General features: G+C 35.8%; 1 protein-coding gene across 4 annotated transcripts in view; it reads left to right on the top strand.

The window, feature by feature from the left end:
• Nak (Numb-associated kinase) overlaps window positions 1-22575 on the top strand; it is a 94056-nt gene extending 71481 nt beyond the window's left edge. For all 4 annotated transcript variants that reach the window (XM_068347286.1, XM_068347285.1, XM_068347284.1 and 1 more), the window contains 2 exons: window positions 16774-16924; window positions 17277-22575. In XM_068347286.1, the coding sequence (XP_068203387.1) occupies window positions 16774-16924; window positions 17277-19671 (2546 nt within the window). In that variant the 3' untranslated portion in view covers window positions 19672-22575. The remainder of the gene's footprint in view (window positions 1-16773; window positions 16925-17276) is intronic.
• The last annotated feature ends 2774 nt before the right edge of the window (window positions 22576-25349 follow it).

Raw genomic sequence — 25349 nt, 5'->3', positions numbered from 1 at the left:
ACATGAAATATATATATATACAGTATATTGGAATTCAGGCAATAAAAGTGAAATGTAAATCTTATTGCGAGACTTTCATTACATATCCTCTTTTGATACAGGGCTGTTCCAGAGATTTCACGGAAATTGTGTTTTCACGTAATACTGTAATTCTGTAATGTAGTTTTTTCGGTCTTGTCGTGGCGACAGTAGGGGGCCTCCCCGGGGCGTTTTATATTTTCTCTTTTACATTTGGTGATTGCTTTGAATAGCTGCATGGATTTTTTTTTTCTATCTCTTTAACTTTCTAATATACACAATTTTTGTACATCTTTATGGTCTCTGTAACAGCCTGAATTAACATTTAATGCCTTGTAGTGACAGTAGAGGGATTAAGCATGGTAAATTAGTCGAAGACAGCTCGTGCCGTTTTTCTTGCTGTTGCTGCCATAGGCAAAGACATAATGCACAAGTTATTTGGATTTTAATGTTTTGGAAGGCGGACATTTTGCTCGTAAATAGGTCCATTAGGTGTTTACAAAGATATAAGGTCAGCTAAATGTACTATCATTTTGTAGCCTCTTTTTATCTGTATTCTATGGTATTGGTGACGTACGCGTCACCAGTGTTCACATATGTTCATTTTATTGCTGAACATTTAAGTGCTTCACATAGAAAATAAAAAATCTGGAGGTAACCAGGCTAAATGCTGAAATGCTTTTATTTTAACAAAGGAAGAAAAAGAAATGCTTTTTAAAAAGATTTTTGCTTTTTTAATTCTATTTCTGCTAAGTAGAAGCTGTCATTGCCGACTTAATAATAGTAATGCCATAATCAAACTTTAATAAGTAGAGTATTATCTTCACTGTTTAATTACTGTACTTCCATTTTATAAATAATTCTCACAAACAGATTCAATTTAATTGTTGGTCCCCTCTGAAATCAACAAAAGCAAGAATTTTAATACAAATCTATTAATCAAATAGGCCTTATCTCTATGATGTATAAATCCCAGTCTAGCAATGCTCATATCAGTCAACAAATAGAAGGTTGTCGCTGTGTACACTTCATTCTACGTACTGATGCTGTCTCTTACAGTTCCTCTTTATCTTTTTGTGGAGTGAAAAGAAGAAAGGTTAAGTGGCAAGGAGGAGGCTGTTTACTCTTATCGTTAATTTCTATTTTGTTAAAACATGGTATGATTTATACTGTACAATTTCATTAATAACGTATTCTTGGTTCTTCAGTTATATTTGAGAATTGCTTGAAATGACTTGACCAACTGGAAATACTGTACTGTATTGTTGTAGGTCATGGATAGGAGCCAGATAAAGAATATTATAGCTATTTCAGCTATTTCACCTCACATTTTGCTACTAAGACCAGGATAAAGTTAACTTTGTATTTGGAACATGAATCAAAGTTGTGCCATGTATGCAAGTGTCCATAAATTAGATGAGGTGAATGAAGAAGAAGCCATCCCTTCCCATAGCCAAGACTTGACTAGCCTCTTGGAGCCAGCGAAGTAACATCAAGCTTCGTGCGCAAAGCAATCTGGCGGAGGATTCAGTAAAAGTTAAAGACCTCCTACAGGTATCTGCCGTTCAAGTGGAATGCAATCTAGTGAAGCATTTTATTCAAAGTCAAGCAATGGGGAAATCACACTGACTTTGTAGCTGAAATTCGCCTTCACCGCTTTCGCCTCAGTTTGCCGAATATATGGAATAACCTGTATAAGCCAGGGAGAGATTCTCTGTACTCTTTTGCTTCTGACCTTTACTCAGGAAGAGGCAAGGATTATTAAGTCAGACACCCTTTGAACTCTAGAAAATCTGTACGGCTTTCAAGGAATGAGAATCATTAATCTTCAGTGCTTTAACCCTTTTACCCCGAGGCTATTTGGAAATTTCCAACCCTTAACCCCAGGGGGTTATTTTTTTCCCAGCACGTTTTGTAGTATATTTTTTTTAAATTGCTCTAACAGCCTTAGTTTTTGTCATAGAGAGGTCAGGTTGGTCTCATTCTCTTGGAAAATGCCTGACTTTTCTCAAAAAATTATAAAAAATATGAAAAAAAAATGTTATAGCATTTTTTTGCAAGGACGTACCCGTACGTCCATGGGGGTAAAGGGATGGCTTTTGTGAAACATACCAGTATGTCCTTTGGGGGTAAAAGGGTTAAGCAATCAAAAATCAATGCAGTACCAATCTGGTGAAATGTGTTAGTCATATTTTGGCCATCAAAGAATCTAGTTGACCACAGTCTTTTAGAATCGTGATGGAAAGAAATCCATGTCTTTGATACATGGCCTTATATATAAAAAAACACTAAATGGTTGTGATATAGATTAATGGAATAAGTTGAGACTCGGGCAAAACCAACCCTAAGATGTAAACTAGCCTGGGATGTCTCATACTCCTGTGTATAGTCTGAAATGACACACCATACATGTCATCTGAAGTCTATACCTCAGCATGATGAACAAAATGACATAGATGAGTTACACGATATGCAGGGAAGTCTTGGGACTGATAGATTTGATGTTTTCTGGCAGCCTGACATCTTAGGTCATTGATGCCTATATCATTTATTATAAATAAAGAATAGAAGAATTTTCCATTAAAAAATAAAAGCGAAGATTTCATAATAAAAGTTAAATGGCTTTCAGAAGATCTGTTTCTGAAATGCATCTTAAAATGCTGCTAGCAAAATACTATACATGACCAAGAATCTTAGTAAGGATAAACCAGCCATCCTCACCCCGATCCTCAAACAGATATATATTTCTTTCGGTACTATAAGTGGGGCATTCCATCAACAAATGTTTCACTGTCAAGGGCACCAAACAGTCATCCCAATATGGCTGGTATTAGCCAGTTAGCAGAAATTCATGTCAATCGAATATGACCAATGCGGAGACGACAAAGAGTAGTCTCCCACTTTCGGGGACTTATGTTATACTTCCAAGGAAGTCTTGAGATGTACATGATTTTCTTAGACATATTATCAGTTAGATAGATGCTATTACAAAAAGCAAGCACTGGATCATAACACTGAATTAAACAAATTGATAGGCTACAAGTGAAGCCTTGGAAGAGGAAGTAAAAAAACAAATCAAATAAATAAACTTAACAAAGGGATACTTAGAATTAAATGAAGGATGAAAGGAAAAATTCACTATACTAGGCAAGATAAAAATAGCTTATGCCAAGGAAAATTTATATAACAGTACTTGAACCAATAGATGAAAGCACAAGAAAAAAATGTAAGATTTTCCTCAATAATTTACCAGAGGAGAAAATATGTAGCTCTTTATGGTAGCCCGAAAAGGAAAGATCCTAGACAACAACTCGTGTTCTTACACAATTGCAAATCAAATATATACGGTCGTAACATGGAAACAAGAATCCTATGAATAGGAAGCAAATATGCCGATATGATATGAGTCAGGACTGCTGCAAGTAAGCCTTGTCCTTAGAATGACGTGCTGGATCTGCTAAGCCTTTTAGTAAAGGATAGCTAGCTTGGTAGCGTCGCGGGCTTCTGTTTCAGAGGTCCCAAGTTCGCGTCCCCGCTAAGGCGCTAATAGTGTGAGACCTTCTACCGGGGGTACTCCCCAGGGTGGCACCTGGGGGGCGGAGGTTAGAGGGGGCTAGTGATAGTCCCAGCTGGCTCATGGTCGCCCGAGGAAGATGATGAAGGTCGTCTCAGGGGAGACCTAAAACCCACAACTTTAACTTTTGAAGTGAAGCAGAAATGGAGACTGTGTCAGTAATTAGTATAGAGTCTGTACAATAGACCTTTATGGATGTTGACTGGCATTATTATAATTACAGGTCCCAAACGTTCAAACGTTCGACTCCCAAACATTCAGATACAATCACAATTCCAACTTAAAATATTACAGAAGGTCCCAAACGTACAAACGTTCGACTCCCAAACATTCAGAGATACAAACACAAATCCCACTGAAAATAACAAAGATAAGATAAAGATGTACAGTAAAAAACGATATCATATCATTTAATACAGTAAAAAACAACATTTGTAATAACTTGATATCTATTTCATATGAAACCTGACTATTTGTTGACTTTTATGGCTAGACATCATAGGCATGGGATTCAGGCTAGGCCTACCTTAGGCTAAAATTTAACAATTTTATTTGCAAACAGCTTCTTAGAGCCAATTAAGTTTGTAGGTCGTGGATCTTTTATAGTATCATTGTTGATATTATTAGCTAAACTACAACCCTAGTTTGAGAAGCAGGATGCTATAATCCAAAGAGCTCCACCAGGGAATATATCCCAGTGAGGAAAGGAAATAAGAAAACAGAAACCGTAGAATAGTGTGCCCGTGTGTACCCTCAAGCAAGAGAACTCTATCTCAAGACAGTTAGAGACCATGGTACCAAGGCTATGACACTACCCAAGACTAGAAAATAATGGGTTGATTTTGGAGCGAGACTGGGATTCTTTCATCAAGGAAATAAGGCATATATGATTATTGGTGTTGTAGTAAACAAATTTTATCAATAGAAATTCATTCTGTAATTAGAAGCCATTGCAATGTTATAATCTTTTGGCTGATTTTGATTATGAAATTTCTTTATGTAAGTTCTCTAAAGCTTAAATCTTTCAGATACTTTTTTATGTTGAAAAATACTCTCACATTCCCTTGTTATTGAAGGATTATATATATTAGTTTTATGGCATTTAATTTTAAAGGCATAAAATGTGAAGATGATATTTGAATTCTAACAGATGCGATAACACCGAGGCTTATGTTTATGTACATATTGGTTTGACTGTAGTGTGGTTTTGATAATTAGAGAAATATATCAGAAACTTGCAAAATGGAAATTTGCTGAGATTAGTTTATTGAAACTTTGTAGTTTATTACATTAAAATGATGGCACACTTAGGTAAGCAACAAGCAAAGTTTTCATATGAGTATATTAATGTAATATTGTATATTAATAGTAAAAATATTTAGCCATGAGCAGTGAAACTCGTCATAGAAATACAAGCAAAAATTTTAAATATAAGAATGGAATAGAATATTGCTCATACAAAATATCTATTTAGTAGATAGAACCTGAATATTTTGAATCTTCAATACACATATTGCTAAGTAAACAACTCTATCAACAAGACTTGGAAGAAATTCGTGAGTCATCACCTCAGATGAGTACTTGATATGTAAGTGGTCCTTCGTCTAACCTCAAGATTTGGATAATGGTCAGAAAAAGTGAATTATTTTGCCGCTGCAAACCCATTACTTATTATTAATTCTCCTACTGAATCATCCCAGCTGATTCAGTGCCCCTAAAGGATAAAGAAAATGGTAGTCTGGTAGTAGCACGTTGCATGTGTGGGCTATATCCTTGTTTCAGGTGCAGGTAGCTATGATGCTCATTATTTATGCACTCGATCTGCAAGAGAGCTGGGTACTACAAAGTCCCCAGAAATTTTAATCAGTTGTGAGCCTCCTAAGGATTATTATTATTGTTGTTGTTATTATTATTATTATTATTATTAGCTAAGCTACAAGTCTAGTTGGAAATGCAAAATGTTATAAGCCTAATGGCTTCAACAATGAAAAATAGCCCAGTGAGAAAATGGAATAAATAAACGATTTAAAAATTAATGAACAATTAGAATAGAATATAAAAACATTAACAACATTAAAACATAAGTTTCATATATAAACTATAAAGAGACTTTTGTCAGCCTGTTCAACAAAAAAATATTTGCTGCAAGTTTTGATCTTTTGAAGTTCTATTTGCAAGAGCTGGATACTCTCATAGAGTCCCCAGAAATTTTAGTCAATTGTGATCTTTTTAATGATTGGTTTTATTCATTTACTGTTCATTCATTTTCCTCATGATTTATTGTTGTTAGCTCCTACAGTAAGGTGATTAGGGTTGTAATCTTGTACAACTCCTGGAAATAAGGTTGTCAACCATACTAGGTGGGTTTCCCTTCCAAGAGTATCATCATCTCCTCTTACGGCTATTGACGCAAAGAGCCTTGGTTAGATTTCGCCAGTCGTCTCTGTCTTGAACATTTAAGTCAATATTTCTTCATTCATCATAACCTACTTCATGGTTCATCGTCCTCAGCCATGTAGACTTGGGTCTTCGAGCTCTTCTAGTGCCTTGTGAAAACTAGTTGAAAGTTTGGGAGTGCAAAGAGCATGCCCAAATCATCTCAATCTACCCCTCACCATGATCTCATCCGCAAATGGCAAATAGCACTTGAGTAATGTCTTAAAGTTTCAAGCTAAGAAATTTTCTTTTAAAGTGCATGGCTCATGAAGGATTCGTGTTAATCCATGTCGTTTATGATTTTTTTCAAACACTGCCAATTCATAAAAAAAGCCAAGTTCCTATGTCAATTTATTTAAAATTCTATATTTCATTACAGAAAGGTGAAAATACACCATTACATATGTTTATTACACATTTGGTACTGCACAACCTTTTTATATAGGCCTATATCTAAACCACATCACAGTATATTGTACAGTAATCATTATTGATAGTGTTAGCCATGTAAAAAGAGGACGTGACTTTGAAATTACAGAAAAGTAGTACTCGAGCTGAAAAATTAAATAAGAGAGGAACGTAGAGAGGAGAGGTCCCCTTTTTTGTTTCATTTGTTTGATGTCGGCTACCCCAAAAAATTAGGGGAAGTGCCTTGGTATATGTATGTATGTATATACGTTTACCAAAATTGTTACAAACAAATTGGTATTGTGTGTAAAACCATTCACAAAACAGCATTACGAGATAAACAAATTTAAATTTGAATACAATAAAGGAATTTCATATCACTTACAAACTTGTAAGTCCTTTAATTATGCATAGATTGGAGATTATTATATGTGGTTTAGTTTTCTGTGTCGTATCTTCCTTTTCATCGAAAGATAACTCTTGTAAGCTAGTAAGACTTAAAAGTATTCAAGGAAATTGAAATAATTTGTTTGATAGCAAAGGTTTTTCACCTTAGCTCTCTGACTATCCGGCTGTGAATGATCATTAGCTCAGTGAAGTTTTTCTTATAAGAGAAGTTTTATAGAGGAACCTTAAGATTTAGTTGTTCAGCTTTTGTTAGTTACGGCACATGAATTCTTGACCATTGCCTCTTCCTGATCGACATCATCTGCATTGAGAGCATTTATCAAAAATTTTCCTTCTTTAGAGGACTTGTTGACTAGGTTACTGAGTGTATTTCTAGTGCCACTCCTGTTCTTTTATAGTTGAGCATTTTCCCATTCTTTCCTTCTAGTCCTACCAAGGCAATATAAACCTGCATTTCTGCAGGCTGACAACCAATGCCACTTACAGATCCTGCTTCTCATTGCATCCACTCTAAAACTAACACCATCATTATCATCTTCGATTATTTTCATATTAGATAATGTTTGAGGAAGCACTCGGTAGTGCTGGTGAGCTACATCACCACCATAGTGACTTGCATCAACAAGGAAGGTGGCATCGTTTCGTGCCCTCTTTGCAAGCTAACAAACTGATGTGCATCTGGGCGTCTTTCCACGCCTTAGAATTATCAGGCAGATGCATTCTTGGCTAGAGAAATGTACTGGTAGACATACCCTGCTGCTAGGGCCAGAGTGGTCCCTACATCCTTGCTCAGCAGAGATGCTTCGTGACCTTTGTTTAAGGTTTAGGTAAATAATATGTAGCATTATATTATCAGTTTGATTGTGTAAAATATGTTTTCATTATATTATAATTGAGTACAGTATTTGATGGCATAGAATCATTGATGAATATATATGCTTAGGGTTTAAAGTTACAACTCAGAATGTATGTGATTGTATGTGTGTGTAGATCATGAATAAGTTAAGTGTAAGTAAAAGTGTGTTTGAATCTGGTCCATAATAATTCCGAAGTCCACGACACCGTAGGAGCCTTTGAGAATGGCGTCAGACATAGATCTGACTCGGGACTATCTTTATGCTAGGCTTAGGATTGACAAAGAGAGAAGGAGACTAACATTCTCTCTTACTTAGTCACCTACCTTGAGGGGTGGAAGGAAGTCTCTTTTAGTGTGTGCCTGGCTTTTTAGCCAAAACACACAACCAGTTTGTGCGTGACCCCAGTTCGAGACCTTCTCCATCCCTTCTGTACATGAGGAGATGCTTTTGTTTCCTATTGGTGCTCTTCGGTGGTATGTGAAGAGAACCCAACACCTCAGGCCTGAGTGTAGGTGACTCTTTGATAGCACTGGTAGGAAAAAAAAAGGTGTCAAGGAACACAATCTCTTTCTGGCTTTGTGAGAAAGAGTCAATGTGTCAGCTAATACCAGAGCTCACAAAGTCAGGGTTATAGGCCCCACAGTAGCCCTCAAGAAGACCCTTTCAGTTGGTCAGTTGCTGTAAGCTGTGGTTTGGAAATGCTAGATCACCTTCGTAGCCCGAACACCTTAGTGCCTGGTCCTGTGGTGGCTACTCAAGTCGTCGTTTTCTAGGCAGCCCAGCTCTCACATGGGACTGGAAGTATCTATGGTAAGCTATAGATGTAAGTCTGGAATAAAAGGTAGAATGACAGGTTCTTCCTTTTTTTTCTGAACCCCCCTCCCCCCTTTTAGGGGCGAAGCTGTTGAGAAACATTATAGTACACACTGAATTTGACTTGAAGCTAGTAAGTTATACTTCTGAGCTCCATTCTTTTTCCAAAGAAGTATCTTCCCCATCCTTCCTAACTAAGGGGAGGATGGTGGAATTTATACCAACCCATTGATATGCCAAGTATATAAATCTGGACTGATGATTCCTTCAGGGGAAGGTACTCCTCAGTTGGCCACATTCAATCCATCTTGGACAAGCCAGGCCCTGTTACTACCCATCCTTATGAGAGGCAGATAAAAGTTTGCTAAAATCATCTCTTTCGCTCCCTTATGGGACCAGGTAGATTAACATTTCCTGGGAAGAAAGGGAACCAACCAGTTTGGTTCTAGTGGGACTTCCAACCCACCAAGCAGTGAGTCTCCCTATTTTAAAGGATGAGAAGTTTGTGTAGGAACAAATAGAAAATGTTTAAAGTAATTTTTATTTTTCCTAGCTATATAAACCTGACCTGTGGCCTTTGATTTAAACTTCCCTCTCAGTCCTTAGCTGAAAGGTCAGAGTGAAGAACTTTTGATGACAGTTGGTTGCTTCTTGCCCATACTCAACATCTGCCATTAACTGCCTCATTAATGAATTGAAAGTTCATACCAGCTCGCACTAAAAACATCTCCGTGTTTAAAGGACTTAAGTTGTATAGCTTGGAAAATACATATTACTTTGAATTTGTTTTTAATTTTATTCAATGAAGAATAATTCTAAATATGGTGTTACCTACGGATGGAAATATTTACGAGGCGTTTTTGTTAATGTAGAGCATCAAACATCACTAAATCCTTGATAAGGGTGTCACTAACTTTATTTTCTGTTGGGGAAAGACATTATTTGTGAGAAATTTTCCATCATCGTATTATACTTTTCCTCTTTCAAGACTGAGAATCAGGATGCTAGAAAAGACGGGAAAAGAAATTTAGCTGTTTCAAGCTTGAAATACAGATGACAAATATTATAGGATGTCAAATCGAGTTTACCATATCTATATTTTCATCAGTTTTTTCATCATATTCATATGTTTATTTCACTTTAGCATCATTTGAACATGTTATGGTCATTGTGTAATCCTCTAGTAATCCGGGCTGTGACAAAATTATTGTTAGGCTCAGGACTTGACCCAGGAGAAATGACGTGTCAACGTATTTATGTTTATGTCACCTTTCGTGTCAACTTATTTACGTTGATATTTTATAGTGTAATTAAGAAAGGAATAACGATAGAAATAAGCTGAAAATTGCAGTAGAAAGTTGAATAAATTCTCTATATAACACGTGAATGGAAGACGCCAAAGTGCGTCTTCGTATTCTCCGATACTAAAGAAGCCAAAATACTAGAAAGGGTATAATTTTCTTTTAGCAACGATCTGAATGATGACTTGGGATTTTAGTTTTAAACCCATTCATTATTATTTTAAGAAACCCCGTCACATATTTCTTATTTTGATTTATTAAGAAATATTTAAGCTTTAAGCTAAGTTTTCAAAAGGCAAAGGAAATCTATATGGAATAATATATTAAAAAGAATACAGATAAGTCCTGTATATCTCGCTGTTTTGTGTTCAACCTTCACACATCATTGATCTCTTGCGTATAGCAGACCACTTGGCTAGTACAGTACAGTGGTAACGTGTTTGCCTAGCGTTTGCATGGCAGCAGATCGATCCCAGCCTGGGACTGTGAGATTAAGCTGTTTACTGGGGAGGCCATTGCTATGGTTGAGCACCATAGTGGGGGTTTGGGCTTGCACGGCTGACGTTCTGGTGAGCATCTATTTAGATGAAACTGAAACCAGACGCCTTTAGCCTTTTGAAAACGTGATGGCTGTCATTTTTTCTTGGACATTACCCGCAGCATTACTGTTGTGGGACTACTTGGTCGAGACCTGCTATCATCACTTTTCTCTGTACGCACCAGGTTTCTCAATTTCACATATTGAGCAGCCCTTCTAACAATTCCCTTGCGAAATATGCAGTTCTCAGTCTTTTTTTTTCTTTCTTTTTTTTTTGTAACTATTGCTTTAATAATCCTGTGAACTTCATTTTAATTCTGATTTTCATTACCTTGTATGAGAAGTTCATTCCTACTAAGTTTTCTTGCAGGCCAAACTTTTCTTTTGGCAGTTTTGCCTATCTTAGTTTTCTGAAACATTTCATTAGAGATATTTTCTCATTCGTAAGCCCCAGTTGGCTTATTACAATTATAATTTTTTCTTTACATGCATAGATGGTAACTTGACATGTTTGCATGGAAATCCAATGTTTCAAAATGCATTATTTTCTTATTGTTTATGAAATGAATGAATTTAAGTGCAAGACAATTATCCAGTTTTACATTTGCTATTTCAAAAAAGATTTTGTTTTTTACCCTATACGCTATTTATGATTATTTGTTCATGTCTCGGTTTGTGGGTAAAGACTCCATATTATTTACGCTGCATGAGTTTTTATCGCCTTATGCCTAGTCGAAGAAATGCCATGATATGTATCCATCCAGAATCAGTTCTTCCGTATCTCTACCCGACCTTCCCGTTTTACCTCTATCACCTGGTCATTCATAAGATGTACTTTTTGTTACAACAACACATCCTACTATCTGATCTTTTTCCTATCTTGTGATTTTCTATCCTTTTTAGCTTGTCATATTATTTTTGCATTGGCAAATGCATTCCTGTGAAGCTCTTGTCAACATTTTATTCTAATCTTAAGACATTTGGATTTTGGTAATATCTTAACTCTTTTACCCCCAGGCTATTTGGAATTTTCCAACCCTTAACCCCAAGGGGGTTATTTTTTTCCCAGCACATTTTGGTGTATATTTTTTTTAAATTGCTCTAACAGCCTTAATTTTTGTCATAGAGGTGTCAGGTTGGTCTCATTCTCTTGGAAAATGTCTGAATTTTGTCAAAAAAATTATCAAAAATATGAAAAAAATAAATTTTTATAGCATTTCTTTTGCAAGGGCGTACCGGTACGTCCATGGGGGTAAAGGGATGGCTTTTGTGAAGCGTACCAGTACGTCCTTTGGGGGTAAAAGGGTTAAGTCTTAGTTGTGTGTATGGCAAACATCTTATTTACTATAAAATGCTTTGCACTCTGTATTCATTCAAAATGCAACACTGATGAACTTGTAGGGTTACTTTATGCTAGGCTCCTGTGATGTCATCATGACAGTTTTGGGCCTCTGCTTACGAGGGTTGGGCATGTATAAGAAATAGAGTAGCAGTTAGTATGAAATTCAGGAGGCATGGTGGAAATAAGACAAAAAAACCAGCCGGAATCCCCTTAAATTATGGAAGAAGGAGATGAATAAAAACATTAACTAAATAAGAATTCAAGTACAAAGTATGCAAGACAGGAGACATTTAAGAAAAACTCAGTTGAAACGCAATTCACTTAACCCTGAAAAGTGTTTAGCAGTTGTAGGGTGTTTCAGTTAATGCAAAGTTAAGTTAGCATGGAGCTTTTTGGGTTCAATTTACTGAATATTTGAGTTTTGAAGTTTTTTTCCTTAATTTGCAATTGATTGTATGTTGCATCTGCATGAAACGTTGACACTCAGTTGAACGTGATCAGAATCATGGCCCAAGAGGGTACAGAAGGTTAAATTTTCTATTGAATTAAGACAACTAACCTAATAAACTGTGAATAGTCTTATTAGTTTACTGTATTTCTTGAATTTAAGATGAAAATGTCTCCCATATCTTTGAATTGTCAGAAAAATGAACTACCTGTGGAATTATATTTTGGTATGTCAATTATTAAAGATAAATTTATCATGTCTCCTTTTCTAACAGCCACGCTGGGTAGAATCATTTGCCTAAATATTATAGTTGAATTCATTCTTATATCAAAGAACAGTTGTATTACAGTTTACTACAATGAATTTAAATGATGTACACATTGTTGGATTCCAGTAAATATTTTCTTTCGCAAGTTGTGTTAATTTGCGTGTGTGTGCATTAATATTTTATACGGTTTCATATCCAAGTTTAGATATTTAATCCAGGGTTTGGTAAAATAGAAAATACTTTAAGAAAAAAATCCTTACACTTTAATCCTTTGAAATATTTTCAAACACATCTACTAGTTTATGAAAACTTCTATTTTTCTGGTTTAATATTCTACAGTACAATGGAATTTCTTTACTTTATATATTCATTCATAAAACATTTTGTTTAGGAACCTCTTGTATCTATCTGATGACTTCCACTGAATGTCATATTTATTACAGTATGAAAGCTATTCCTTTTTGGTCGGCTTTGAAAGTCAAGTGTTTTAAATGTTGTTTATCCTCACTGATTGAAAGTCTATCTTTATCATTACAGTATTAAGTTAAAAAAGTATTTAAGCAGAGTAAAAGCATTTTCTATCAGTGACATATTTCTGACTTTTTTACAGAATTAGTATTGAGTTAATAATAAGTAAGATAAGGCTGTAGTGTGATAGTACCAATTCATAATGATACGTATTTCTATTTACTTAATTCAAGAATTGGGATTTTCACCGAGGGAACATTGTGAGTGTTGTGAATGTTCTGTGTTCCTACGTGTTTACAAACCTTTCGTCCTTTTAAATAGGGAATATCTTCAGCAGAGCTGGGACTGTTATTGAAATCTATGACAAGGAACTGTAATTAACAACACTTGGTGAGTGCAGGTGAAGCCCCGCACACAATCCTGTCAAAGACTCTTCACTTTTATCTTTTGCCGCAACGAGTGCTTACGTCCTGTTGCAACATTTTGCAAAGGCTTTTGATTCTTTTTCTGTACGGAAAGTCTATTGCTTGATTGTAGATTTAACTTGACGTACTTTTGGGGGAAAAGATGGTTGCGGCAACTGGTTTAAGACAACACCAGATGTAGACCCACACACTCTGTGATTCTTGAAGGAAGTATGATTGTTCACAGTCGTCCTCATGTGCCGAGTGAAGATCGTGCCCTCCTGTTCAGTGTCACTCTTGCACTTTGAGGAGGCTATGGTATACAAGTTCAAGACTTTCAGAATGTATGTTGCCTCGAAGGTGTTCATTCTAGCTGTAGCTTCGCTGTAGTTTGTTGATGTATCTCGATGGGTGGCTGGTCCTTGCCTCCTCTGTGAACCTGTTACTACAAGAGCAGAATTGGTCCCAATTTTGACTTCAAGAGCTATCTTGCAGTCGGCTAGTTGTTGAAGGTGGTAGTTTAAAAATGGTAAACAACATAGCTCCCACATGGGATAGTAAACTTCATGTCTATAGTAATGTGTAAATGTGAGTGCATACAGGCTTTTCAGCTTGTTTCCTTATCGTCTCTTGGGAATGAAGTGGTTGTACCGTTACCAGCTGGGTAAAACATTGATGCTAATAAGCTACACTTCTTAGTGTCGTTCTTATTAGAATACTGTACACCTATAAAAAGTAATTATCCCTTATCCTCCCGTAATAAAGGTGAGGATATGGAAGGGTTACCAACCCATTGGTCATCTCATACCAGGTATTTCAATCTGGATTTCATATTCCCCTCAGGGGAGAAAGGATTCTTTCTTTGACCACATGTCATGTATGTACCAAGTACATGCCAGGCCCCATCACCCTATGATATGATTGGCAGATAAGGGATAGCAGGAGTCATCTCTTTCGCTCCCGTCCGGGACCAGGGCGACTAGCACATCCCAGTAAAGATAAAGAACCAACTGTTTGGATCAAGGGGGCTACTTCTTACCCACCAATAAATGAGTCTTTATTTTAAAGGAAAGAATTTTAAAACTAATTTGTATTTTTTAGCTATACAAACTAGTGTCTTTTTAAAGTTGAACTTTCTACCTCAACTACCTCTCTCATTCCAAAGCCAGAGGTCAAAAGGGAAGTCTTTGACACAAGGGTGTAGGTGGGGCTACCCACCCACGCACACTGCCTGTCATTAACTATGTCATTAAAGATTTCAACGGCCATTCCAGATCTGCTGAAGGTTCTTTATTTTAAAGGGCTTGTGCTTTTATAGCTAAGAAAAATGCAAATTACTTTTGAAACCTGATGTATATATACTTTACTGTACAGTATATGCTATAGTTGAGTAAGGTGTAAAGCTTTACTTCGTTCTCCACTTTTTGACTGTGATTGGAACCAAATATATTTTTATCATTGGCCTGTTGACCAGTGTTGTACATATTCTGTTCTTTAGTAAGATTTGATTTGGAATTTATTCCTGTAAAAATGGAATGACAAGAATGAGATCCCATACCAAAAAAATAGGAAAACTCCTCCTTATATTTAAGATGGGTAAATCTTTGAGGAGTGGGCAAAAGAAAATAGCAATAAATCCTGAGTCATTTGAAAGGCAGGAAAATATGTAGATATGGTGTCGTGTTATGACTGTGCATAAGTTATGTGTTTGCAAGCATTTGTCCTTTTTCATGTAGGTAATTGTAGGAATAGAGTATAAATTTTCTAGTACTAAATTAATTAAAAAGAACATAAATGAAGAGAATAATTTATGTTCTGTAAATTGTATTGGATAATTACAGTACAACTTATTAATCATAAGATGATTATCTGCCATGAAATGGCTTTCCATTTCCACGCACTCTAGATGAAGTGAATTTTCCCACCACCTTTCCCTGGGCTTTTTCAACATATCCTCGTCTACCTTCATTTCATGTTGCAGCTCTGTAACATCATCTCAGTATATCTCTCAAAAGTTATCTTTGTGTCAGCATTCATTGTGTCTTTATTCTCATGTTAAGTCTTTCTTTTTTATCTTTTTTATCTTGACTTACTTGCTTATTGTGGGTGAGATGGAAAGAGCCTACCTCCACAAAGACATGGTTCTACCTATGGCAAAGCCTCTCACCACAATTCTTTGAGATATCCTGAGGATGAAGGGCAACAGCACCACAAGGAGGTATCACTACTGTACGAGTAAGCTCCATTTGTCCTCCCTCTCGGAATGAAGTCTTAGAAAATTTAACTAGATCCAAAGTCGTGATTCAGTCTCCTGGTTATACACAGTGGAATGAGGGTAGCGAGGAATATTTGTTAATCCGACCAGAGCTAATTATTATTATAACTAGGTAAGCTACAACCCTAGTTTGAAAAGCAAGATGCTATAAGCATAAGGGCTCCAACAGGGAAAAATAGCCCAGTGAGGAAAGGAAAAAAGGAAATAAACGATCTCAAATAGTAAACTATTAAAATGAAATATTTGAAAAACAGTAACATCATAACAGATATTTCATAAATAAACTATAAAAAGACTTATGTCAGATACATTCTTTTCATTTAAAGTGGGTATGATTGGAGAGGTATATGGCAGATAAGACATCTTTGTCTGAATGGGTCTGTATGAAAAAGGCGTTTATGTATTTTTAAAATATTGTACTTTTATTACTTACTCTCTATTTCCTGCAAGTTTATATGAAGTATACTTATTCAGTATTCTATTAATTGAATCTTCCAACAGTGTTATATACTTGGAAAGCAAAGCACATACATACTTTACAGTATCTGAATTTGCACACACTTTTTTTTAAGTAGAATTTCAAACGTAGAAACTTTCGGAAAATTATTTAAGGTGCATGAATTTTCCTGTTGTCATGTTGCATTTTTATTTATCGCATGAAATTTTGCATATTGTATTAATTAGTGCAGCAAATACATTTGAGAAAACATAGCATTTTGATTTTCAGTTTTTCTTTTATTTTATGGATACTTACTCAGTTGTTTCTTCCTTAATTTTTCTGTATTTTAACATTTCTTGTTTTTCTAATTATTTTCTTAACTTGTATAAAGTGTCAATTTATTCTGTAATGCAAACTTTCAGAAGAAATTGCCACTGATAAAATCTAATCGATTTGAAGAGAAAATTACAAAATAACTGTCAACGTGAATGCATTTTGTGCAAAAGTTTGAAGTAAAAATTACTGGTTTGTTCCGAGACAAAAATTCAGGCCTAAACAGTGATGTTCTAAATTTTTTCCAGAATCTTAAGTGGCAGTTCTCCTGTTTTGTATATAACTGTATAATTTTGTCTGCTAATATCTCATGATACTGTGTTTATTCATGCTTCTTCTTGCATTTTCCTGTACTTCTTTCTCCTATGATATGCATACAGTAATCCATTGTCCTTGTACAGATCGTCCTGTGTTTGTGTATTCAAGTGCAACCTTTCCTCCAGATTCTTCCAGGGAACTGATTCCAGGTCTTGGGGAAGGAGAGAGACACTCGAGTGCGTCGTCTCATTCGCAGGACTCCCAGGAAAATCCCGCCGAGCAAGCGTGCGGTGGCCCTTCGGCAATACTTTTTACGCGGCCTCCCCTTGAGGACAGGTAATTGTGGTTAGCCTGCAAGTTGAAATGAAATCATGGTGAGAGTGTATTGGGATGTACAGATTGTAGGTTGCATGTGTGATCTATCATGGAGATTGTAAATGTATGTAACAAACCTTTCTTTTTTTGTATATTTTATCTAAAATGTGTTACTGTGCTCTTTTCAGTTACATACTAACATCATTTTTGTATTTTATTATAATAATGATGATAATAATAAATAATAATATTATTATGATTATTATTTTTATTATTTTCATTAAGTAGTTCAGAGATCACTGAATCACTTCAGTTTTATGAAAACTCATCTGATATGAAATGTGAGTGAAGGAGATTTCTGTTTTTCTCGCAGATCCAAATACGAGAAGCTGCAAAATGCTCACGACGAAGAGAGCGAAGAGGAAGGAGAGGATGGAGTAATCAGCCAGCCTAGAGAAAGCCAAAAACAGTCATTAGCCCAGGTTCAAGCAAGGAAAGCACTCGAGGGCCACTATCGTAGACGCCGTAAAGAAAGGGCCCACAGGAGCCGTCATCATCCCCATTCCAAAGATAAAGAATCAGAAGGTGGTAAACCTGATGGGGTTTTTATTTGCAGTGTATCCGACGACGATTCAATCGGATCGGCGAGTGATTTAAAAGCTAGGATTAACGATGAGTATGATTACGATAACTGTGACAGGGGCGATATATCGGAAACCATTAGTTCATCTGTTTATCATGCTGAATGCGAGAGTGTAACAACACACGAAGACGATGCAAGGGCAGAGGGATGCGATCCGACCCAGTTGGTCCGTCGGGGCCCAAAACCGAGTCGAGCAGCTATGAGAGCTCGGGCTAAGGCTCTCCAAGAGCAAGAAAACAGGAAGTGTCCCCCTGATAGGTTGCTAGGTCATGAATATGGTGAAAAGCCTCTGCTTCAGGATGATGAGTTGGATTCTGGTGAAGAAGAAGGTAAGTTGTCGGAGGAGGATACTGATCACCAAAATGAACCTCAGCCGGTTCACCAACAGGATCAGGCACCTCTTCGGCAGAGTATTTTTCAGGTCCCCAGACCTTTCCGGAAAACTTCCTTGGACGAATCTTATAGGCAAAGAGAACACTGTGCAGATGAAGATGTATTTGCTTCAGCACCTTTCAAGACTTCCTTGAAGAAATTGAATAAAAAGGTTTTTCATAGTAGAAGTCAGCCTTCCAGTAATACCGTTTCTCCCTTAGAAGCCTCAAGTCAGCTTGTAACCCCTCCTATGGCTAATACATCCCCAGGGCCGGCTCATATGAGCAGCCCAGAAGTATTAGAGCAAGTTGTTGAACCTATTAGATTACCTGTACAAGCTGATATCATATATGAAGAGTCTCCGAGCGAGGAATATCCTATATACGAGAATGTTGTTATCAATCCAAGCAATAGTACAACTGAAAATGGAGTATTAGCTCCTAGGTATCATCATTATGAGAATATTCCAGGGCCTTATTCAGTCTTAGCTTCCTATGATAAACCTACTGTTGTTAATCCTGTTCCTACGAAAAACCCTTTTGTCAACCCTTTCATTGGTGATGAACAAGTTGTTTTGCCTACTGACGCAGTCGAGCCTCCCACTCTACAGTCATCGAGTGCTTGCATTAATGAACAAAATCACCCTAGTAATCAACCAAACATTGCTCAGCAACCAAATCACGGTCTGATGTCCCATAGTATAGATTCCTTAACGCCCACTTCGGTTGTTGGATCCGTAAGTTCTCCCTCTTTTCATAATACAGATCTCTTTGGTTCAACGCCTTTTAGTGACGTAACTATGTCATCAGCTACACCGGTTGATACCAAAGAATTCTCTTCCATGAATCAAACAGCAGTGAATGGAAGCATAGCACAATTTCCAAACAATACTCAACCTGCTTATTATACCCAACCAGTAGATTTAAATACCCATATTCCTGTACACACATCCACACCACGCTCACTGAAAATTCAGCCAATGTCTGCAAGTAGAGAGACATTTTCGACTGAAGTAGACGATGCAGACTTATTTGGTGCTGTGCCTTTTAAACCTGTAATTGGTCATCACCGTAGACCATTTCAGAGTTCTTGTGGTAAGAGTCAGACTTTACCTGCCAATATGAATTCGGTGTTTCAAGCTCAGATGGCTCAAATGGCGAAGGAAGGGGGTCAAGATAGATTTTTTGGAGATTTCAAGGCTCCAAAGTCTCTTATGAAATCGACCCCGCCTAGTTTCCGTAAACCTAGAACAACCCATCAGAAACTCTCCGATTCGGATACGTCGAGCGACGAGGGAGTTGCCATGGCGAGCAGAAAGCCAAAGCACAGAGACAGAAGTAAAGACAGGTTGAAATATAAGAATATAAGTGAAGAATTTGAAGAAGAAAATATGATGGTTCTTCCTATAAAACAATTTGGGCACTTAAAGAAAGAAAAGATCAGTAAAAAGAGTAAAAAACATGATAAATCTGACAAAAAAGTTGAAAAACCTGAAAAGAAGCCAGAAAAAAATTCAAGCTTCGAATCGGCAGGAATCTCTAACATGAGCTTTGAGGATTTTACGTTAGAGGAAAACCGACGCGAAATTGAGAGAAACCGACGAGAATCGGAGAGAAGTCGACAGGAAGTCGAGAAAGTCGAAGATTCTTTGCAGAGCCCCGAAGAAGACGACTCGGACTTGAGAATGACTGGCGGCACTAGATTCGGTTCATTAAAACGGGGCATAAACCCCTTCTCGAAATTAGGTCGCTAATAACGACGGTACGTAGTAGGGTATTGAGCTGTATATTCAACAAGAAATGATTCCAGGAGTAAAGTAGCTGGTGGTGTTTTTCTTCCATAGATTTATAGATAACGTTCTAAATCTCTACCTTAGCTGGAGTGGAAGGACTATTTTATGTGAATTTCCAATCATAATGGGTCCTTGACAATTGTGTGATATTGAAACAATTCTACAACGTTAGGCTAATCTGCTAATTTGTTTACTCTTTAAAAGCTACTTTTCATAATTTTTTTTTTTTGACTGAGGTGGCAAAAACATATCTGGTTTAAATATAGAATTAAAGGGTGTTAAATATTATTCACGGCATTTTTATCTCGATAAGTAGGATACCATATATTTTAAAGGTTTGTAGTTTCTGTGAATGTAGGATGATTTTGTTTTCTTTGTGGTAAACTGGTTTTTGGGTTTAATTTCCGGGAAATTGCAAACTATTTTCACACCTGCAAAGACTGGCAGCAATAAAAAGAAGCTGAAATCATTAAAATTTTAGTATTTTTATAAATCTTTGAATAATAAATGCTGATCTTTACAGGTTGGTCAGTTTTCTTTTGCTTTAATATGTTTTTTCCAAGATAATCGAAAAATTAATTTGGGATAATTGCGGAGAAAGCTAAAATAGCCTTTTTTGTAATCGAGTATTAAAGTGAATTTATACAAATTGTGTTTTGTAAAATTCAGTAAAAAAAATACGAAGAAAAGGAAAATAGCATACATATGTAGGAAAAGTTTACAAAGTATGTCGTAACAATTATCGTCACATCACCCAAAGAACAGTTTACCACGACTGGACGGATCGCAAGCACCCAAAGCAAAAGTTAAATGTTGGATAATCTTGCCTAGGCATAATAAGTTTTGATAAATGGAAAGCCAATTTTTTACTTCCGAATGCCAGTATTGTTGGGGCAGCTGGTGTTGTTATTAGTAAGTAATATAAGAAATAATTTTTGCAATAATATACATATTGTAACCATAGTTGGAGTGGCTGAAAAGAAGTCAAATATTCCTTCACCATATGTGATAGCTAAGGGTATTTTTTTGGATTGAGTATGGAGGCATGAATTTATTTATAACTTTATTGAATCATATATGATGGGTTTCTTAATATTTCAAAGCATGTGTGAAGCATATATTCCTTTATGTAAAATTCAGTAGCTTTTCGTTGATGTGGAATGGTGTTGATTACTCGCGAAAAACCTATTGGGCCACCTTCTCCATCTTCTCTGATTTCCGTCAACATATTGTTGTTATTTAGAGTCTGCCTTGGTGATAGAGTTATTATCATTGTTTAGCTTATGCTACTTAAAACTCAAGGGAAACCGTACTTTAGTGAGCGTTATACGCGTGCATCATAGGTGGCTAGTTTCTACAATCACCAAAAAGTCCATTACTGCTGGTACCTATCTCAATTAAGTGCTAAAACCTCAGTAACCCATGTGATGATTGATTGCATAGTTGAAATATCTAGAAAGTAATCTGTAATGTTCTGTATTGTGCAATGAAACTACCTTCTTTTTATAGTTCCCTTCGTTCGTGCTCCCATTTGTGAAAACGATACTAGGGTGAATCTTTTTCCTATTTCAAGGAGTCCCGGGTAATATCTAAACTTCCGATTGGTGATTCACTGAATTAACTATATTAAACTTTGCCTTATAGTAATGCTCATATACCAGATGTTCTTTGTACAAAGCATTTTCTTTTAGCAGGGCAGTATTGAATGTAAAGCATATAATAGAGTATAATTGTTTCAATATTTTATTGCAAATAAAGTGGCTGTGTAAGATTTTTATGGAAGTTTAAACAGTATTTTTAAAGTAGTTGGGTTTTATTACAGGAGAATTCAGACAATACAAATACCATCGTTTGGATTTTCAAAAAAGCTCCTAAGTTATACAAGAGATTCGCTGGAATCAAATTTCATTTAAGGCATTGTCTTGCAAACACGTTTATTGGCCTTGTTTTGCGTCTTGCCTTCAAATTTTGCGCCGAGTAGCCAATATTTTCCTCAAAATTTACACTGAGTAGCCAATATTTTCCACAAAATTTACACTGAGTAGCCAATATTTTCCTCAAAATTTACGCTGCGTAGCCAATATTTTCCTCAAAATTTACACTGAGTAGCCAATATTTTCCTCAAAATTTACACTGAGTAGCCAATATTTTCCTCAAAATTTACACTGAGTAGCCAATATTTTCCACAAAATTTACACTGAGTAGCCAATATTTTCCTCAAAATTTACGCTGCGTAGCCAATATTTTCCTCAAAATTTACACTGAGTAGCCAATATTTTCCTCAAAATTTACGCTGCGTAGCCAATATTTTCCTCAAAATTTACACTGAGTAGCCAATATTTTCATCAAAATTTACGCTGCGTAGCCAATATTTTCCTCAAAATATACACTGAGTAGCCAATATTTTCCCCAAAATTTAAATCTCGTGTAAGTGCTGCCTGTGACGTTTCCACGGCGAACATGCGTGACCTCAGATATGTACCAATATAGGAAAAATATCAGGTGTTCGGTACAGAGTTTGATGGCAAGATTCTTTTAAAAAGATGACTGAAAATATGCTTTGGTAAAATTGCCTTTGAACTAAGTGAAATTATTACATGTTACTGTTGTAGAAACATTGTATTGTCTGATGGCAGCTAATGCAATATCATCTTTAGTTTTTGCAAGGATAATATGTCATTTAATATTTTGTTGATGTGCTGATGATACTGTGCTGGGATAACCATAGCATTTTTATAACAGTTGGAGTTTATATTTGGAAATTTGTGAGATATTAGCATAATAAGCCATTTTCTTTTTTTAAGTTGTCATTAACATGGTGCATTGTCTGTTATTTTAGGTTATGTTGGGGGAAAATAGAAACAGGTTTCTAAAGAGAGTTATTGAAAACGGTTCCATAGTTTATGCACTGTTAATTTACCTGTGACAAAGATACAGTATATTTGAATTCAACATTCCAGTAAATATGAAAGACAAGAGACATTCCAAAACGAAATGATGTTTTTAAAGGTAAATAGTTCTGATGGTTAAAATGTTTTAATCTTGACTGTCTTTGGTAGGACATTTGAAGTATTTACTTTAATGGTTTAAAAACGGAACATTGTGGGTCCAAATTATGATACAGATTAACTTGATCAATGAAAGTTTATATAGATATAAGATTAACAGAAACAATTATGTTCAAATTTAACAGTACTGTATACCATTGTTTTTCAAGCATCGGTATAAAACAGGAGTGTTCATCATCATCATCTTCTTTACTTGTGTCTTAAGTTGTTTTAGTTACACTTAATGAAATTACCCATTAATTCATACATATTTTTACTTCTGAAATGTGTATATTTCATATATTTCCTTCGTGGGAAGTATCTTTCTTGGGAGTATATATGCACAATTTGTTTTCTCATCAGTGACGATGCATCATCTATGCTGACATGTGATGTGTCCAATTTCTCATTCTTCTTTGTTCTTTTCTTTAGGAGTTTTGAAGCCTTGATTAGCTGTGGAAAGGGGGAAAGGATGATAATACAGTGGTAGGATATAGTGTTTGCAAATGATCAGATATCAGTTCTCTCCACACCTTTGACTAAGGTAAAACGAAGCAGGATAACTGACTGTTTTTTTTCTGACTTACGTTGTTAGCCATACGTGTCCTTAACATCATCTCATGTTTCATTGTTTACTAGAAACTCTCCTCTATCCTATTTTAACTTTCAACCAATCACTTTCTCATGTGGTTTTAAGAAACTTAATCATGTTTGTTTTTCATGGCTGAATTTTTTTTTTTCCTGAAGTTGCCTTAACTTTTTGTCTTTCAAGTTCTGATGTCAGTTAATTCTTATCTGACAGTTTTCAATTTAAAACCACTTTTTTCTAATGAAATTATGCCAATAACATCATATAATACATATAGCCAAAAAGATCTGAGCCTTAATTTTCAGTTTCTGATGTAGGAAGATAAATTTCATGTTAAGCCTTTGTGCTTATACACTAAACAAGCATCCTATTTTACGTACATTGTGATGCACAGTAGGTGCAAGAGAACCAAGTCTTTATCCATTATTTTTAGACAATTGAAGGAGAACTGCAATGAGACCTCCCACTTTTAGGAGGAATGTTGTTGCTTCTCTTTTACTGCACTTCCATTTTCTGCTGAGTTTGCATCGCTCCTCAGTTCTTGTTTTCCACGCCGTTCTGTTGTTGCAATCTAAGTTGTTATAGTATAGCATTTTTCATATAACATAATTATGCACCAATTAGTATTTATTGTTGTTGCTAAGCACAGTAGTCTTCATTAATTCTGGGACACTTGACAGGAAGTAAGGAGACGTCTGACAGCTATGCATTGTAGAAGGTAACGATATGTTCTGCAAAAGAGAAACCGTTGGTAACGCTCCCAGTAAAATAGTCGGTGAGCTTGTAAACACATGATCAAAAGACTTTTTATTAATTTTATGAAGTTCCGTTAAGCAAATAATATTATTTTTTCCATACAGCACTTTGTAAAATATATAAAAGATTACTTTGATCACGTGTTTACAAGCTCAGCGACTTTGTTTTACAGGCAGCGTTGCCGACAGTTTCACGTTTGCTAATCACAGCGTTACCTGCTATCATGTACAGTTGTCGGACATCTCCTTAGCATACCTTGAAGTGTACCGGAATTAATGAAGTCAACTGTACAGTACATAGTATTTTTGAGCACTTAGTTTAACAGAGATTTCCTAGCTTTGTGTTTAGATTGTGTTGAATGCTTTCTTTTCTTATCTTATTGAATTCATTTTCTTTTCTGTACGTTTAAGAACGTCACATGAAATTTATCGATATATTTGTTCTTTTGTGTGCATAAATTTATGCTTCTATTTATGCAACTATTTTTATAGTAATTATCAAGTTCTGGACATCATTTTATTAAGGAAATCTTTTCAGATTCTCAAACCTATTTGGTTTATCCAATTTCAAAGTTGACGATAAGAAGATTTACTCTTCTTCTTATTCCTTTATTAAGAAAAGCTTTTCAGCCCAGCCACACTGGAGTTACATTTTCTTAATGGTTGGGTACTATTGTATACTGTACAGTATAACTAATCCTAACTTTTATCACCTTGTTCTAATACAATTTTTTTACCTAATTTGTACTCCCAAAATTCTCGGGATGAAGCAAAATGGAGGCCAACTTCATACAGCTCTTGACCATAGTTTTTTGCCTAGCTTTATGGCTAACTATGTTAGTAAGATGCAAGCAAATTGTGGTGATCAATATTCCTTTTACCTTTCAGGTGAAAAAGTCGAATTGTTTTCATAGTACGCATCATATATTCATTTCCTGAGTAAGCAGAGGAAACCTTTCCAAGCATAGGTTAGTTAGGGGATTTCTGATTTTTCTAATTGATGGTATCAATGGAAAAGTTATGTTAAAGTGAGACCACAATACAGTATTACAATTTATGGTTTCATGGATCTTACAGGAAAAGCAGAATCAGAAGAACTAATGAAGACTATAGTACAAACAGCTGAAGTAGAATCAGTCAAGACCCTTGATGTATAGTTGCTTTTGGATACATTCAGCAATAAGGATTGATTATCTTGTAAGGAACAAAGCAGAATTATTAGAATCACATTTATAGAGTTTATGTCAT

The sequence above is a fragment of the Palaemon carinicauda genome, chromosome 23 (genome assembly GCF_036898095.1).
Source record: "Palaemon carinicauda isolate YSFRI2023 chromosome 23, ASM3689809v2, whole genome shotgun sequence".
NCBI classification, from domain to species: domain Eukaryota; kingdom Metazoa; phylum Arthropoda; class Malacostraca; order Decapoda; family Palaemonidae; genus Palaemon; species Palaemon carinicauda.
The sequence above is the reverse complement of the archived record's forward strand: the minus strand, read 5'-3'. Positions and strand labels throughout refer to the sequence as shown.